Here is a 16,099-nt window from a genome sequence, read left to right on the forward strand (position 1 = left end):
TTCTTGATCTTTTTGATGATTTATTTCCCTGGAATTTGTCATTGAACTCCATGCAACCAGCACATCGCACACTGGAAAAAATGAACCCAAAATCCCACTAATAAGAAGCCGCTGGGTTGGCAACCTGAAATATTTTTTATGTAAAATTGGCCAATAATTCGATTGGTGATAGTTTCATCCTGTGCAGGGCACGGAAAAAGGTCTATATATCCATAAATACCAAAAATAGAGTGAAAAGGAGCAAAATATACCATTTTCCGTGCCCTGCACAAAGTGAAACACTCACCAGTCGATTTATTGACCAATTTTACATCAGAAATGCTATATTTCAGGTTGCCAACCCAGCGGCATTTAATTAGGGGGGGGAATTTGGGCTCATTTTTCCCACTGTGCATCGTTTCTAAGAGGAATGATAGAGCTTTCATTTCAAGTAGAAAAAAAAAACAGGAGGGTTGTGTGCAAAGCCACGACCGCAAGGTTGAAGTAGAATACTTTTACAAGAAAGATAACCCGGCTGCTTGCGTGTCAGTCATTTTTTCTAGTAACTAAACGTTGACTAATCAGATCAGTCGAATTTTGCGCTTCAACAAAGATGGACCATTATCAATAATATAGTAAGTTGCTTGTCATGGTTGGGAATTGACAATTTTTAAATTTTTGACAGACTGGCGTTTTTCGATCTCTTACTGATGCAGTAAACCCCACTGCGACGTGAGAGATACGAAACAAAAGCCAGCCACCAAACAATACTCTCTACTGAGTAAATGATGACGTGCGATAAAGTGTGCAAGCGATACAAAATACCTATTTAGCGAGGCCGTCTTATACGTCTTGCGGTGGTGTAATCGAAAACGCATCTGACCGGAGATTAGAAGTTGTGGGTTCGAGTCCCACCTGCTGGACTATATTTTTCGTAAATTTCTAATTAACTATTTCCCCAGTTAGTACATTTTTCAATCGTCAGCTCCACATTTACTGCTTGAAATCGAAATTTAAATTTTGAGATGAAATTTTTTCGGATTTCGTGCTCATGACTGAAGGAAAAGATAATTCAGTACGTTCTGAGACACGGAAATAAAGTAAAATTTATAACTTTTACAAATTTAAAAATGTAAATTAACTCAAGAGAAAACATTACCGCTTTAATCATGAGGTTTTTATCTCATCTTGAAAACGACAATTTGTTGTTCAATTTAGTATCGGATAAGATGCCGATTACATCTTTGCGTTATCACTGACAGTGCGAACAAAGTACTCGTTGTGATGAAGTAAACATTGAAATGCTGATATAACACTCAAAAGTAGACGGCTCACGTGTTGTTAAAATGAGTCAACTTTTCATTGAATGCATTACTAGTGCCCACTATCGCACATAGACTGCATTTCACTAAAGTGCCTCACTGCATCAGCCGCTATCGATGCTGAGATCCGCTGCAACATGTGCGCTATCCATTGCTACGCCACAGCTGTGGCCGCTTTCCGCCATCGCTGGTATCCACTGCACTGTTAGTGCTGCTGCTAAGGGAGGACGACTGCTTATGAGCGGCTTCGGCTGAAACAGGCTTTTATATATGCCAAATAGCATGTTTTCAATTGCAAGGTACGTGATTCTGTCGACCGTGCTTGGGAAGCAATCATATAACGACCAATCAAAGGTCGAATTTTTCGTTTTGACAAGGCTTGACTATTTTCAATAGTACAATAGTGTGAATAATAAAATTACAATTATCTTCTTTTGGGAAGAATCTTAGAAGATTTTTCAATCAATTGCTGCAAGAACGAAGGAAATCCATTAAATACTAACCGATTTATTAGCATTTGAAATTGGACATATTTTTCACTTTTTTCAGTTTTAGATTTTCATTTCACATCTCTATGTAGCCGAACTTCCTGAGAGAAGTATTCTACTTCAAAAATTGACCAGAAAAACGTGTTTTGATCAAGTTCGCAAATTTGACATCACCATTGGAAAGCTGAGAAAAAATGCTTTAAGGTACATTCAAAAAATTAGGTGAGCATTAAGTTTACCTTGGCACTGAGATCACTTTTCGAAATCGAGCTCCGAACAGTTCAACGCATGACGCACGGCCAATATCAAATCAACGCAATCATTTTCAATTTTTGTAAAAACCGTTTAACCGATTTATGATCGAGGGGTCCATTAATATGAGTTAACCTAAGTGGTTCTCTCATTTTTTCGCTATACTCAATCATTTAGACACAAAAATATCCTTTTTCAAAGACCTCATGTCACCAGTTGGGACGGTTTCAGCTCAGGAATGGTTAAAAAGCTATAATCTTTATTTTTCCCAGTTTGAGCTCTAAGGCAAAACCTGTGTTCACCAGCGTAATTTTTCGAAATTTCATTATAATCGGTGAACTAATTTCAAAATTATAGCTTACCATTGAAAATTCATACGCATGACTTAATTCCAACTCCATTATCTTTTATTCTAAGAAGTTGCCTTTTCAGTGTAGGTATACAGTAATTACACAACCATTATATTATTTTGGCTTAATTCTCTGCTTCTTATTTCGATAAAATAAACTGTAAAAAAGTCTCCCAGATGGTCTCGAGGTACGATGCCTACCTAACAAGCCAGTTGTCGTAGGTTCGAGTCTCAGCTCGGGAGAGACTGTTAGTGTCAGTATGATCGTATCGCTAGCCCCGCAATTGTCCTGTTCACTAAACAGTCGGCTGTGAAGTCTGTGTAAAATTCACAGAAGTTCAAGTTACAAATCGGAATGCAGCACCAAGACTTTGCTTTGCTAAACTGTAAAAAAGCACTAACTTAAAACAAACAATATGGGAAGAAGTTTAGAAGAGATTTAGATTATCGAATCGTCTATCTAAAAATCTCAAGCTCAAATGCCAGGTTTTACAAATCACTTGAGGTTAGAGAAATGAAAGGAAATTGCGTTTGAAAACTTAGATTTATCTGTGAAATTTCGATCATTTTCAATTTTTTTATGGTTCCTGTGTTCGTGTTACATCATAGTTTCATAGTTTCAAGATCTTGGTGAAATGGATAGCTTTCCTATTTTGTCTTTTTTCGAAGAATTTTGGCCTTGCATTGTTTCTATTAAGGCTGATTCAAATAGTTGAATAGTTTTTATGTCCACGGTTGTCAAAGTTAGCTAAGGAGAAGGGAAAAAATAAATAACACTGAGAAGAAAAAAAGGAATAGCTTTCATAAAAATTGTGTGCAAGCTACGACTTTTGTAGCAAAAGTGTGTGTGTTTATCTATAATTTATTTGACACGGCACAAATACAATTTAATGTTTAACGGCGCCAACTATATCTGGTAGCTTACTTTCTAAAGTATCTTAATAACTAATAGCAAATTTTTTATCCTCACTGCCGACTACGAGCTGAAACTAAATCTAACTTAAAGCTGTAATATGTTGCATTAAAAGCACTGGTTTGCTGTATGATGGTTTTCATTGCCATAGGTAAGCAGCATATTAAATTTGTTCCGCTGCTGGGCCAAGATATTACGGACTGCCATATTGGGTTGTCTCCCTCGGGCCTTGAGAGTATCGTGCGGGTCTGATTGCTGTTTCCGGATCCGGGGTCTTAACGTGTTCTTGTCAATAGGTTAGGTTAGGTTAGGATGTAGGCGGAAGGGGATAGGACTAAACTGGGGCGTGGATGGATTTCAGGAAAACTTATATAAGGGACATGTAGGATAGGTCACGGCTCGCCAAGACATCACGAACAGGAACAGCCGGCTGCCTACCTTCGGCCTGAGGGAAGCTATTAATTTAGACCTGGCGTCACGGTGAACAGGGCATGACCAAACAACGTGCTCTATGTCGTGATTACCTTCACCACAGGCACAGACACCACTCTCTCCGAGCCCAACACGACGGAGATGCGCGTCATATCTATAGTGATTGGACATAAACCGAGACATCACGCAAATGAAATCCCGACCTACATCCAACCCCTTGAACCACGGGTTCGTCGACACCTTGGGGATTATGGAATGTAACCACCTTCCCAGTTCCCCTCTGGACCAAGCATTTTGCCAACTGATGATCGTATTCTGACGTACAAAAACGAAAAATTCATTAAAGGCAATTGGTCTTTCATAAATGTCACCGTTTGTTGCGCCCACCATAGCCAATGAGTCCGCTTTCTCATTGCCCGGTATCGAGCAGTGAGAAGGGACTTACGCTAAGGTAATCTGAAACGATTTTTCGGATAAAGCACTCAGATGTTTCCGTATTTTCCCCAGGAAATACGGAGAGTGCTTAACATCTTTCATCGATCGGAGAGCCTCAATGGAACTGAGACTGTCCGTAAAAATGAAATAATGGTCTGTGGGCATTTTTTCGATAATCCCTAGGATGTACTGAATTGCAGCTAATTCTGCGACGTAAACAGAAGCAGGATTATCGAGCTTAAGGGAGATGGTTAAATTGTTATTGAAAATACCGAAGCCAGAGGACCCATCGAGAAGTGATCCGTCAGTGTAGAACATATTGTCGCAGTTGATGTTTCGATATTTATTGGAAAAAATTTTGGGGATCTGCTGCACGCGTAAATGATCCGGGATTCCACGAGTTTCTTCTATTATGGATGTATCGAAAAACACAGTAGAATCCGAAGTATTTGATAAGTTGACACGATTTGGAATATTCGAAGAAGGGTTAATATTTTGGGACATGTGATTGAAATACAATGTCATAAAACGGGTTTGAGAATTAAGTTCGATTAACCTTTCAAAATTTTCAATCACAGGACGGTTCAAGCGGTCCAGAAGCGGTTTTTCAATGGTAGTACTCCAGCTATGACCTCCAAACTCATCGTATGGGTCGACTGCATGCAACCCAAGGCGATACCCAAATAAAATATTGTATTCGATCCAGTTTGATCGAATGTGTGTTTGCTGCCGAGCGGAAGCAGAAACACCCGTACTCAATAACAGACAATATCGTTGTTTGGTAATGCCTTATAAGGTCTCCTGGGTGGGCTCCCCACCAGTGTCCGGTTATTGTACGAAGAAAATTCATTCTTTGTTGACATTTTTTCATCAGATACCTCACGTGACAATCCCAGGTGCCTTTAGAGTCGAACCAGACACCAAGATATTTGTATACCAAAACCTGAGAAATCGTTTTACCCATTGATTATGTTTGAAGCTGAGCAGATTCATGCTTCCTAGAAAAAACTACTATCTCAGTCTTCTCCGGAGAGAATTCGATACCTAGCCCAAGCAGACAAATTGTCCAAGGTATCTTGCAATGGTCCTTGCAAATCGGCAGCTTTGGCTCCTGTTACAGAGATTACACTATCGCCTGCAAGTTGTCTTATCGTGCATGAATCTGCCAGACATTCGTCGATGTCATTTACATAAAAGTTGTAAAGAAGGGGGCTTAAACATGAGCCCTGGGGAAGACCCGTGTAGCTAATGCGAAAAGTTGCCAAATCGCCGTGCGTAAAATGCATGTGCTTTTCGGACAACAAATTGTGCAAAAAATTATTCAAAATTGGAGAAAATCCTTCTCGGTGAAGTTTACCCGAAAGAATGTCAATAGAAACGGAATCAAAAGCCCCCTTAATGTCCAAGAACGCAGACGCCATTTGTTCTTTGCGAGCATACGCCAGCTGAATATCTGTTGAAAGCAACGCAAGACAATCATTCGTCCCTTTGGCACGGCGGAAACCAAATTGAGTATCTGATAGCAGACCATTTGATTCGACCCAATTGTCTAAACGACGGAGTATCATTTTTTCCATCAATTTCCGGATACAGGATAGCATTGCAATCGGCCTGTAAGAGTTGTGATCAGGAGCTGGTTTCCCTGGTTTTGGGATGGCGATCACCTTCACTTGCCTCCAATCCTGCGGTACAATGTTTTGCTCCAGGAACTTATTGAACAAGTTAAAGCGCCTCTTGGCATTGCCGGGTAGATTCTTCAACAAGTTGAAATTGATTCTATCTAACCCAGGCGGGGGAGTGCTCCTCGATGTCTCCCTCGACGTCTCGTTCACGAACCGACGCCAATATCTGTGTTTCTTCGCTTTAGCCATGCTTTTAAGCTTGGTATCAAGCTCCGAATACCGTATATAGTCGCCAGGTATACCTCCCTTCTGGAAGGCCAAAAACACGTCGGATCTTTACGTGTAGACATTGGAGTACTCTTGGTCCCACCACGGAGTGGGAGGCCGTTCTTTGATCGTTACGCCGGGATATTTCTTCGTTTGGGCTTGCTACGCGGCGTCGAGAACCAAGCTCGCGAGGAGGTTTTATTCTTCAAGTGTTGGATGATGTTGAATCGACTCGACCGCTAATTGAATCATTTCCTCGTATAACTTCCAATCGACATTCCGTGTGAGGTCATACGGAATGTCAATTGGTCGCATGCGGGTTGACCCGTTAGTAATTGAAATAAGAATAGGCAAATGGTCGCTACCGTGAGGATCGAGGATTACCTTCCATGTGCAATCCAACCGTAGCGACGTCGAACATAAGGATAGATCCAAAGCGCTTGGGCGCGCTGGAGGTTTCGGGATACGTGTCATTTCACCGTTGTTCAAAATAGTCATGTCGAAGTCATCGCAAAGGTTATAGATTAAAAAGGAGCGGATATCATTGTAGGGGGAACCCCAAGCCACACCATGAGAGTTGAAGTCTCCCAAAATCAAACGTGGCGAGGGAAGAAGTTCTATTAAATCAAAGAGCAACCGTTGCCCAACCTGTGCTCTGGGAGGAGTATATATTGAGGCAATACAAAGCTATTTACCTTGTATTGTCATTTGACATGCGACAACTTCGATGCCTGGAATCGAGGGGAGGTTAATACGATAGAAAGAATAGCACTTTTTAATCCCTAGAAGTACTCCTTTGAAGTAAGCCAAGTTTCACAAAGGGAAAATGCATCGCATTTGTTTTTATTTATTAAAACTTTAAATGAGTCCATTTTTGGTAAAATACTTCTACAATTCCACTGTAGGACAAAGATAGAATCCTTCATATACGCAGATGAGTTAGGCATCGAAGGATACAATCGCTGCAAGGAGGGGCCATTGAGCAGTCAACTGCTTCAAAAATGTTCTAACTGTTGGGAGGAATGCTGTAAGAAAAACTTTAATTGGATCGGGTATATTAAAATTTTCAAAAATCCAGTCCACAATGTCAGAGAATTTCACAAATCCAGAGTTTGTTTCATCAACTGGGTGTGCGAAAGGGACAACTGGGGTTTTAGATGTTCCTGGCAGTGCTGGGAACTCCTTCTGGAACTTTAAATTTGCAGGCCCAGGAAGAGTTTGCTTCGGTTTTTCCGCAGCACTGTTTGGTTTGTTTGTAACTTTCATTTCACTTTGGGAAATCTTAGGACCCTTTCGGGGAAGTTTAGGAGAGGAAATAATTTTCCTCTTTCTAGACGTCCCAGGATTGGCATAAGATGTTTCCGCTGGTGAATCGTCAGAATCGGTTTCATCAGAGGACAACAGATCAAAGGGGTTCGATGTAATGGTAGAAGTGGTCACGGTCTTCTTCAGCATCTCAGGGTAAGATCGCTTTGAACGCTTCTTAAGTGACCGCTTGATTTTATCTCTGCGCTGCATGTACACCGGGCATGGGGAGAGCTCATGCTGATTTTCCCCGCAGTGAATACATTTTTCAGCATTTACACTGCAAGAATCGTCCGCATGAGTTTCTCCACACTTGCTACATCGTGCCTTATTGCAGCAGTAGGCGGCTGTGTGGCCTAACTGCTTGCAATTGGGGCAATTCATAACACGGGGTACATACAATCGCACAGGCCGTGACACCGTCGATCTCCACGTCTCGTGCGGGTATGTAAACGCGATACTCGCGTGTGAAAAGCTCGGAGCGAGCAATAGCGTTGACCTGTTCCAGGTCGCTGACCACGACACGGAGCTTGTTGGGTCTGACCTTGGAGATTTCGGTACGGCCTTGTACCCCTTCGTCAGGTCTTTCGAAATCTGCAGGATGTTCAACGGTTTCGATTTCGGTCCTGCTTTTTGCCGGAAGAAAACAGTCAAGCTGCCTTGAGATCCATCCGGGTAAAGCCTTGGGCGAGGAGGGACTGGAGAGTTAACAGAGGAAGGGTTGGCAGGAGGGATAGGGTCGGAGAGGTTCGGGGATGGTGGCGCGGGAGGCGAGTGATCTACGTCCATCGCGCTAAATCTAACGCACTAGCGCCGACAGAACACGTACCTCTTTACTTCTTCCTTCCAGCAGGGTTCGTTGTCCGATCGGTCGAAGCTGCACCCGTTACAGCCAGCAGCTCCAAGCAGCCACCAGCAGCGAGCCGGGTGTGGGATCACTCTGCACAGCGACACAACTCACTGTCAACTGTTGGCTTCTTCTGTTTCTTCTTTTGTGTTGAGATTCTCGTCCACTGCTGTAGCACAAATCACTTAGCAGCCAAATCGGCTTACGCACCAGCAAACAGCCACGATGCGAAACAATTGCACAAAGGCGGGCGACCTTGAACCTTCACTCGACCAGTCAAACAATGCCAACACTTGCTCACGCGTCTTTTGTTTTATATTCTATCGGAGCGATCACCAAACACGTCCGATACTGATGCGTGTTCGGCACAGGCAAAAGTGTGTTGAAGTATATCACATTATTATCATTATAGTATTAATCATGTGGCTTGCCTTTTGATGACACTTTCACTGTCACTGGACTTGTATGTTGCTAAATTAAGCATATACGCTGTCGAAAAGTTAATAATATTAACAAAACGGCTTCAACTTTCTTTTCTTCCCCTTCCATTTGTTACTCTTTGATTGCCCGGCGTCACTCTCGTTTACAGAGTCGGCAAAATGCGCTCAAGGAGACATACCTTCCAATGTAGCTTTAAATCCGTCGCCACCTGAACACCAAATTTTCGGCTCACGCAAATAAGCAAAGAACAAAATTTTACGGCAACTAAGGTAATTTATTATGAAAAAGCAAATTTTGTAAAAATTGGATTATGGCCTTCTGGCTCAATTTATTGGAATGAAATCTTAATTTTGTATGACTCACTGCTGTCCGACAACACCGTCGCCTGAAGCCGCCACCGCTGAACTTTCTCCTCACACCGCTTCTTGTTGAATCACGCCGGCTCGCCGGCCGGCCGCTGCTGCTGCTCGTTATTCCCCGGGGTTGTGGAAGTCGCTGGAACGTGCTCGGCCGCCCTTGGTTCGAAAATTTTGACCTAAAACCGTAGGTCAACGAACGGTCAGGCTTCGAAGTGGGAATTCAATCGGGGCCGGTCTAATATGACCCGGCATGTGTTACTCAGCCGTATGGTGACGAACGGCCCGGAACAAAGGCACCCGCGCACTGTCCCCCGCGGGATCGTAGGGGTCGCGTGGTCTGATTGGGGCCGTTTTAATGTGGCCTGACACTTCTTTAGCCGTATGTTTACGAACGGCTGACGTCAATGGTACACTCGACGAGGGTAGTTTTAGCGTTCACATATGGCAGTCACACTTAACTTCTTCGCACTCGTCTTGGCATGAGGTGAACCGTGTTGGAATACGGACCGGGCCCCAGATAACAACGGCGTCACTTTAAAATGCTGACAACTATCGACTATTCGGGTCGCGTGAAAGGAATCAACTGTCTATAGTGGTAACTTGTCCCAGGAACTGATCCCGCGTGATGGTTCAACAGTGCCATTTATACACGCCTCAGAACGCATGTCAGCTGGCGTTACTCTCCCGATTCACAGTCGGACCAATCGCAAGACAGCACGTCGTCACTCCTCGATGCATGCTTCCTTCTCGAACGCATAGTTGGTTGGTGTACGTCTAGACTGTCGGCATTTCCGTACAAACAGAAGAGTCTCCTCACATCTCTCTACGCATACCAGACTCAACCCTACCTAACTCCTGTTTGACGTACGGAGATGTAATTGGTCTCCATTTGGTAGCACATCGGGTCTTTTTGCTACGCTGCCCATATTTTGATTTATAGTTTTTTTTTTAAATCTGGCGTGGCAACCGATTACATCTCGCTACGCCGTGCCTACTCATATGTTGCCAGTTAACCAAGTCTGGTAAGCTTCATTGTTTGCTAGTAATTTCATATAATGCTAGACGGTTATTTGCGTTAATAATAACTTTTAACCGCAGAGTCGATCTCTCTTCAGATCTAATTTAGCAAATCTCCAACCGAAACTTTGGAATTTGGGTTGTAACTTTTCTAAAGGTTACACATTTTTCAACACTTTTGAAGGGGGAGGGAGGGGGGAGAATGACATAAAATGAAAATGAAATTTGTATCGGCCTAATTGTCAAATCATATCAAAGTTTTCCATCGAACTTACCTCAGCAGTATAGAGTCGTGGTGGCTCGTGCTGTATCGAAAATTTTTCTATACTCTCCTTGGTCCTGGGCTACTCATCGCCAATTTCCTAGGTGTCTCGACCTGGTTAAGCGACCTAGCACCCTGAGTGCCTCTGATTCTGATATCGGTGGGGTCCTCGAAGAGAACCGATTTTACCGCATTGTCGTCTGGTATCCTCGTGACATGTCCACCCCATCGTAGCGTCCCGACCTTCGTCAGATGCACAATGTGAATAGAAGCGTCCTACGAAGGCTCGTTTTCCAGCTGGAATATGCCGTTGGATTGTTTTACGAGTGTTATTGTCGGCGGTTACCAGAGATCCAAAGTATATGAACTCATCTACCACTTCGAGCTCTTTGCCGTCCATGATCACCGTCCTTGGGAGGCAAATGGTTTTCTTCGAGCCTCTACCTTTCATTTACTTAGTTTGGGGCGCACTGGTTTTCAGCCCAACTCTCCTAGCCTCCACCTTCAGTCTGGCGTAGATTGCCTCCGCCGTTGCAAAACTTCTCGTTATAACGTCGAGGTCGTCTGCGAAGCCTATGAGTTGACTACCTTTGCTGAAAATCGTGCCTCTCGTTTCGATGCCCGCTCGTTTACACCCTCAAGACAAACGTGGAACAACGTCCATGATGGTACATTTCCTTCTTTCCTCAAAATGAGTTTTTTGTCCATAACTTTTTCTGTAATCGTCGAAACAATTCAAGATGTTCTAAGATTTTGTTTATTTTGCCAAACCTCGCATTTTTGTAGAATATATTGGTTTGATATTTTTATTTGTTGTGAAGATATTTCTAGTTGGACAGAACAAAAAAGTAACAGAAGTTATTAGTTTGTTATAAGAAAATCCTTTCAGGTTTTGTTTTTAATTTGATCTCGTTAGATGTTTTTTTTTATTCTCGTTTAATTTTTGTCGGTCTAGTTCCGCCACTGTTGTTGTGCCAATCACCGACGCCCGGGGAGGCGACAACGACCCGTTGATTACTTACGACCCGTTGATTAACGGACCAACGCGAACGGCTTCACTTCCTCATGCGATGGAAGACGTGATCTCAGAGATTCCCGGTGTCGGCTAGGGTTATTCTAGACCAGTTGGGTTGGTTGTGAGTGGATCACGCCACCCTACAACCATCGACACCTATGTCGGCGGTGAGATTCGAACCCAGGCCACCAGTGTGGTTGGCGGAGACGTTACCAACTACGCTAGGCTAATCCCTTTATGTGTTGAAATAACAGAAATTATAACAAAAATTATTCTACTAGTATCAAACCCATTTCAAACTGTGTTACTAACGTATCAGCTTCTAACAAAATAAGATAGCATAAAGAACAGTGTATGTTAGAAACAACAGCTTTTGATAGACGAAAAGTTTGTGAGACTCACCTCAGAACAACTGCATTTCAAAGTTTGTTATTATAACCCATTCAGATTCAATTTTGTTATCAAAAGCATATGGAAAAATACGAAATTTTGTCAAGATGTGTTATTTGTATCTTCTTTTGATAGAATTTTGTATTTTTGTAATTACGCTCTTCTGATCAGGTGGCCACCATATACGACTATACATAAAAGTCCAGAGAATTAAGGTCGAGGGAGCTGGAAGGGCACAAAGTCTTATCGAGAAAATCTGTCACATTCTCCCGACACAATGCTTGAACGATATTAGCCTTGTAAACCGGTGCCCCGTCTTATTGAAGGATGTTATGATTCTTCCCGTTGAGGTCCCAAATTACCGATGCCGAAACTTTCTCCAGAACATCGGCGGCGTTGATTTTCAAGTTATTTCGACGCGACGCTCTGGAATTACGGTATTTTTATTAGGAACAGAGGGATAGTGGTCAACGTCAGCGCGCACAGCTGATCATTTCGGACATTGTGCGGCTGTTGCAAGACAAAGAGTTTCTCATCAGAAAACACGAACTCTGCACTGCACTGCTACTAGGTGGTGCTCTGAGTCCGCTCCGCACCCCGAAGAGAGTGTATATTTCTGAAGTTCGAAAAATCAAATTTCGGCCATCAATGAGAACGTATCCAATTTGATTTCTTGTTCGGTGGCCAGGTGGCTTTTTTGATATTTTTGCATGAAAAAAGGTGGTTCTAAACATCAGGTCTTAGCTGCGAAGTGTAGGCTGTGAGCCACTATCACCGGTCTTTACATCACTTCCCTACCAACTTGGGCGTTCATATCCCCGATAACAATTTTGATGTCCCGTGGCGAGCAGCTGTCGTATGTTGCCTCCAAATCCGCGTAGAACGCTTCGAAAAACTAATTCCTTCTCGTCGTCAGGTCTACCTTCCTACGGGCAGTGCAAGTTGATGTTACTGTAGTTGAAGAAACTACCTTTACCCCTCAACCAGGCTTCGAAATAGTCACGGTAGACCCACTTTTCACTGCGATAATTGTCTTGTTCTTTCTATGACGCTACCATAACTCGCTGTCTTAATACATTCTTGAACAAACATGTCAAACGAGTACCACCATCACGACGTTTTTTCCTCAAACGTATTTTGACATTTTTTCTAGAAATGAGAATTACGCACGTTGAGTGCGTTTTTTTTTTTGGGAATTATTTATATCATTGATCTTGCAATAATAGAACGAAGTAGGCAGAAATAGGGCAAAATAACATCGCCAAACGAATGACAGTGTTCATCTCTTTAATGTGCGAGTGTCAAATGACCATCTTTTCCTTTGTTTGAGAGGCGACGGTTGTTTTACACTAACGAGCGAAAGCCTACTGTGACACACGCTAAGGAAGCGAGATCAAATGAAAATGCAGGCCGTTTCGAAGCCTGCCCTCAACAAACACACCCTCTCGTTGATCGCCTTCCAGTTGATCACACGATTCTACATTCTGCCCAACACACAAAAACCAGTTCTTTGCGCCGCAGCTCTGGTAGAACTGGACCTTGTCGCCACGTAGTTCCCACACCTTTGTGATAGATCGCCTGCAGATCCACGATGCCAGGCTTTCGGGGTTCCAGCTGCTCAAAAATCACCCTATTGCGACAAAATTGAGCGACTTGCAGCTCCAGGTACCGAGTTTCCACTCGTGGTTCGTTTTTCGTTGCCTAGGTCCATGCCGAATATTTCGAGTTATATTTTCATGTTTGCTCCTATGTAATTGTTATTGTTTAAGTAAGTTACCTCACTAGAGCCACGCTACCGAGTCTCGTGAAGGGGCTGCCATCTTAGCTATAGCGTTGTAGACAACACGATTCTTGATTCAGCCGCCCGCTCTGGGTCAGACGCTGTTGTTAGCCGCCCCTAACCTGGAAACAGACAGATTGGATTGGGTTACTCCTAGGAAGTCAGCCCCCCTACCCCTTCCGTGTCGGCGTACGACCAAGGTCCCACCACGAGTTGCTGGGCAGGATACTACGGACCATAATGGAGTCTATTTTATGCCTGCAAGTGCACTGGCCAGCCATTTCCCAACCAAGTCTTCCGTCTAACGATTCAGTAAATTCAGACTATCTTCAACGTCAAAATAACTCAATGGTCTGCGCTCAGGAATATTCTTGGTGATTGCTCTCTTGAGAATATGATGAAGAGATTGTTGTAGCAGATAGTTCTCCATTACGTGCCCTGAAGTAGATAGTTGGGAGTCCATGGTGGGATTTTATGGATGCTCATCAATATCGAACTCTGTTTTTGGCTTGAAGCCCTCTTGCAAATTCACTTACATCGAAAAACAAATTTTCTTACTACTGAAAAGTCGTCGTACTCAAATTACGTAACACTAAAAATCTAGATTCAGATCATTTTCGTTGTGAACATTAAAGAAAAAAAAAATGTAAACTAGTGCAATTTGAAAACTTTCCAGCAGTAGTTAAAATTAATTAATTTTATTATTGTCGTAAACAATACTGTTTGGTATTGAAATGGGAAACTTTGCAAATTTAGGCTACCCCAAAAGGACGCTTCGCAAATACTTCCCGAAGGTTTTGTCGAGCAGTTTTGAACATATCTGGAGTAGAACGCTTGCAGCTGGGTTTTCTCTTGTAGTTCCTGTACATAAACATCATAATTTAACCCGCTAGTGCCCAAGCTCACCTTTCATCGGGCTTTAATAAAATTACTATGAATCTCTAATAATTATTTCAAACAAGTTTAAATAGATTAAAAGTGAATTTGCTGTAGCTCGTAGAAAGGTGAACTTGGGCACTAGATGACGGAAATGTTTAAAACACATTCATCTTCTAACTGCAAAAACTTAGCGTAAACTTTTGTCTCACTGTAAATTTTTCAATCAATTTGATTTTTACCAACACCATTAAAAGGCTAGTGTTTAACGAAACACAAGTTTAATCCTGTAAATCAATATCCAAGAGTTTTCTAAGTAAATCTAGGAACAGGTCAAATGCGAAACTGCAAAGCTTTCAATAAGTAACCAAACACGTTTCATTTTAGAAACCAAGTTATGTGACACCTTCTCGGAACATTCATTCAATTTTTTTTTCCATTTAATGACATTCATTGGTAGATTCCTTAGCAGCTCTCATACTAGCAATAACAATGCTATTGAAATCCTTTTGGCCCACGGTAACGTTGAAGAATCATAAAAAGATGTTTGGTGATTATATGAGCAATTTTGCGGGAAACTTCTTTCCCTCATTCAGAAAGATTGATCAAATTTATCTTCATTTCGGTCATGTCCGAACGGGACTGCTGGATATGAAATAGTTTACGCAGACCAACGAATTATTTTATCTTGGAGCCACAAAGGAACGCTTTCAATACTATTACGAGCAAACGATACTATCGAAGCGATTGCAAGCATTGTGGTGTTCAGTTGCCTTTTTGTTCGGTTAGAGTTCAATTTCCCGCTATATAGTTTATATCAAATAAATAATATACGTTATGATTTGAAGTTATTCTACAATATACTATGTACTAGAACCGCAGCATTTATCTTAATTATGTAAGAAGTAGATGCGATTGTCCGATTGAAAGACATTTACAATGCTAGCAGCAAACAACTGTATAACGTTGAACAGAAATTACACTGAAAGCTCTACCACTTAATATTCTCAATAAAGGAATTTCTAATTACTGGTTCCACTCACAAACTCATTTTAAATTTTGCATTTAATTATAACTATCAAAATTAGTTCCAGAACCGCAACCATGAGCAAGCTGCAAAATCCAACCAAAGTCGCACTACGTGTGAAACTAAAGGAGACACTTAGCAGAATGTCGCCCGCATCCCGTGCTGCCCAAACCGCTATCATTACCGAAAAGGTGTGACAAAACTTGATGCTATTCTTTGTTATTCCAATTTTGTAATGCCGAATCGTCTACAACAGATTCTACAGCTTCCCGCCTGCGAACGCAGTCAACGAATTAGCATCTATTTAAGCACCGAGAAAGAAGTTGGTACCGTTCCATTGCTGAAGGAACTGTTTCAAAAAGACAAACAGGTAAAGATAAAATCATAGTTCTCACTGTTTTATGCTGCATGAGTTTTAATTTCCGCTGGGAGTTACTTCTCAACTTTAATACTGTAACCAAACTCTGGTGAATTAGAGGTTTCCAACACATTTTGCGTGTGCACCAAAATATGTGCTGCTTTTCCTGAATCCGACATGTTGTGCATAACTAAGTTAAGGTTGAAAGAGGAAGAGGCGGATTACACTTTCTGGTCATATTGTTACATATCGGAATAGGTAAACTGGATAATAAACAAGATTTTTCAGAGTTAGTTAAACCAACACCGTGCCTCGAGGTTAACTGAAGGTATATGCTTTTTGAAGCAATCTCAACTCATAATG

The 16,099-nt window shown here is 42.1% G+C and overlaps 1 protein-coding gene across 7 annotated transcripts in view; it reads left to right on the plus strand.

Annotated features, from left to right (window-relative positions):
- The window catches only part of LOC129722848 (5-formyltetrahydrofolate cyclo-ligase), a 47,722-nt gene that overhangs the window by 1,502 nt on the left and 30,121 nt on the right, over window positions 1-16,099 (plus strand). For 2 of the 7 annotated variants that reach the window (XM_055676646.1, XM_055676644.1), the window contains 2 exons: window positions 15,440-15,569; window positions 15,635-15,748. In XM_055676646.1, the coding sequence (XP_055532621.1) occupies window positions 15,456-15,569; window positions 15,635-15,748 (228 nt within the window). In that variant the 5' untranslated portion in view covers window positions 15,440-15,455. Of the gene's footprint in view, window positions 1-8,900; window positions 8,922-15,226; window positions 15,250-15,364; window positions 15,384-15,439; window positions 15,570-15,634; window positions 15,749-16,099 lie in introns of those variants that run through there. The other 5 variants (XM_055676647.1, XM_055676645.1, XM_055676650.1 and 2 more) reach the window with 4 other exon arrangements.

This window comes from Wyeomyia smithii, chromosome 2 (assembly GCF_029784165.1).
Source record: "Wyeomyia smithii strain HCP4-BCI-WySm-NY-G18 chromosome 2, ASM2978416v1, whole genome shotgun sequence".
NCBI classification, from domain to species: Eukaryota; Metazoa; Arthropoda; class Insecta; order Diptera; family Culicidae; genus Wyeomyia; species Wyeomyia smithii.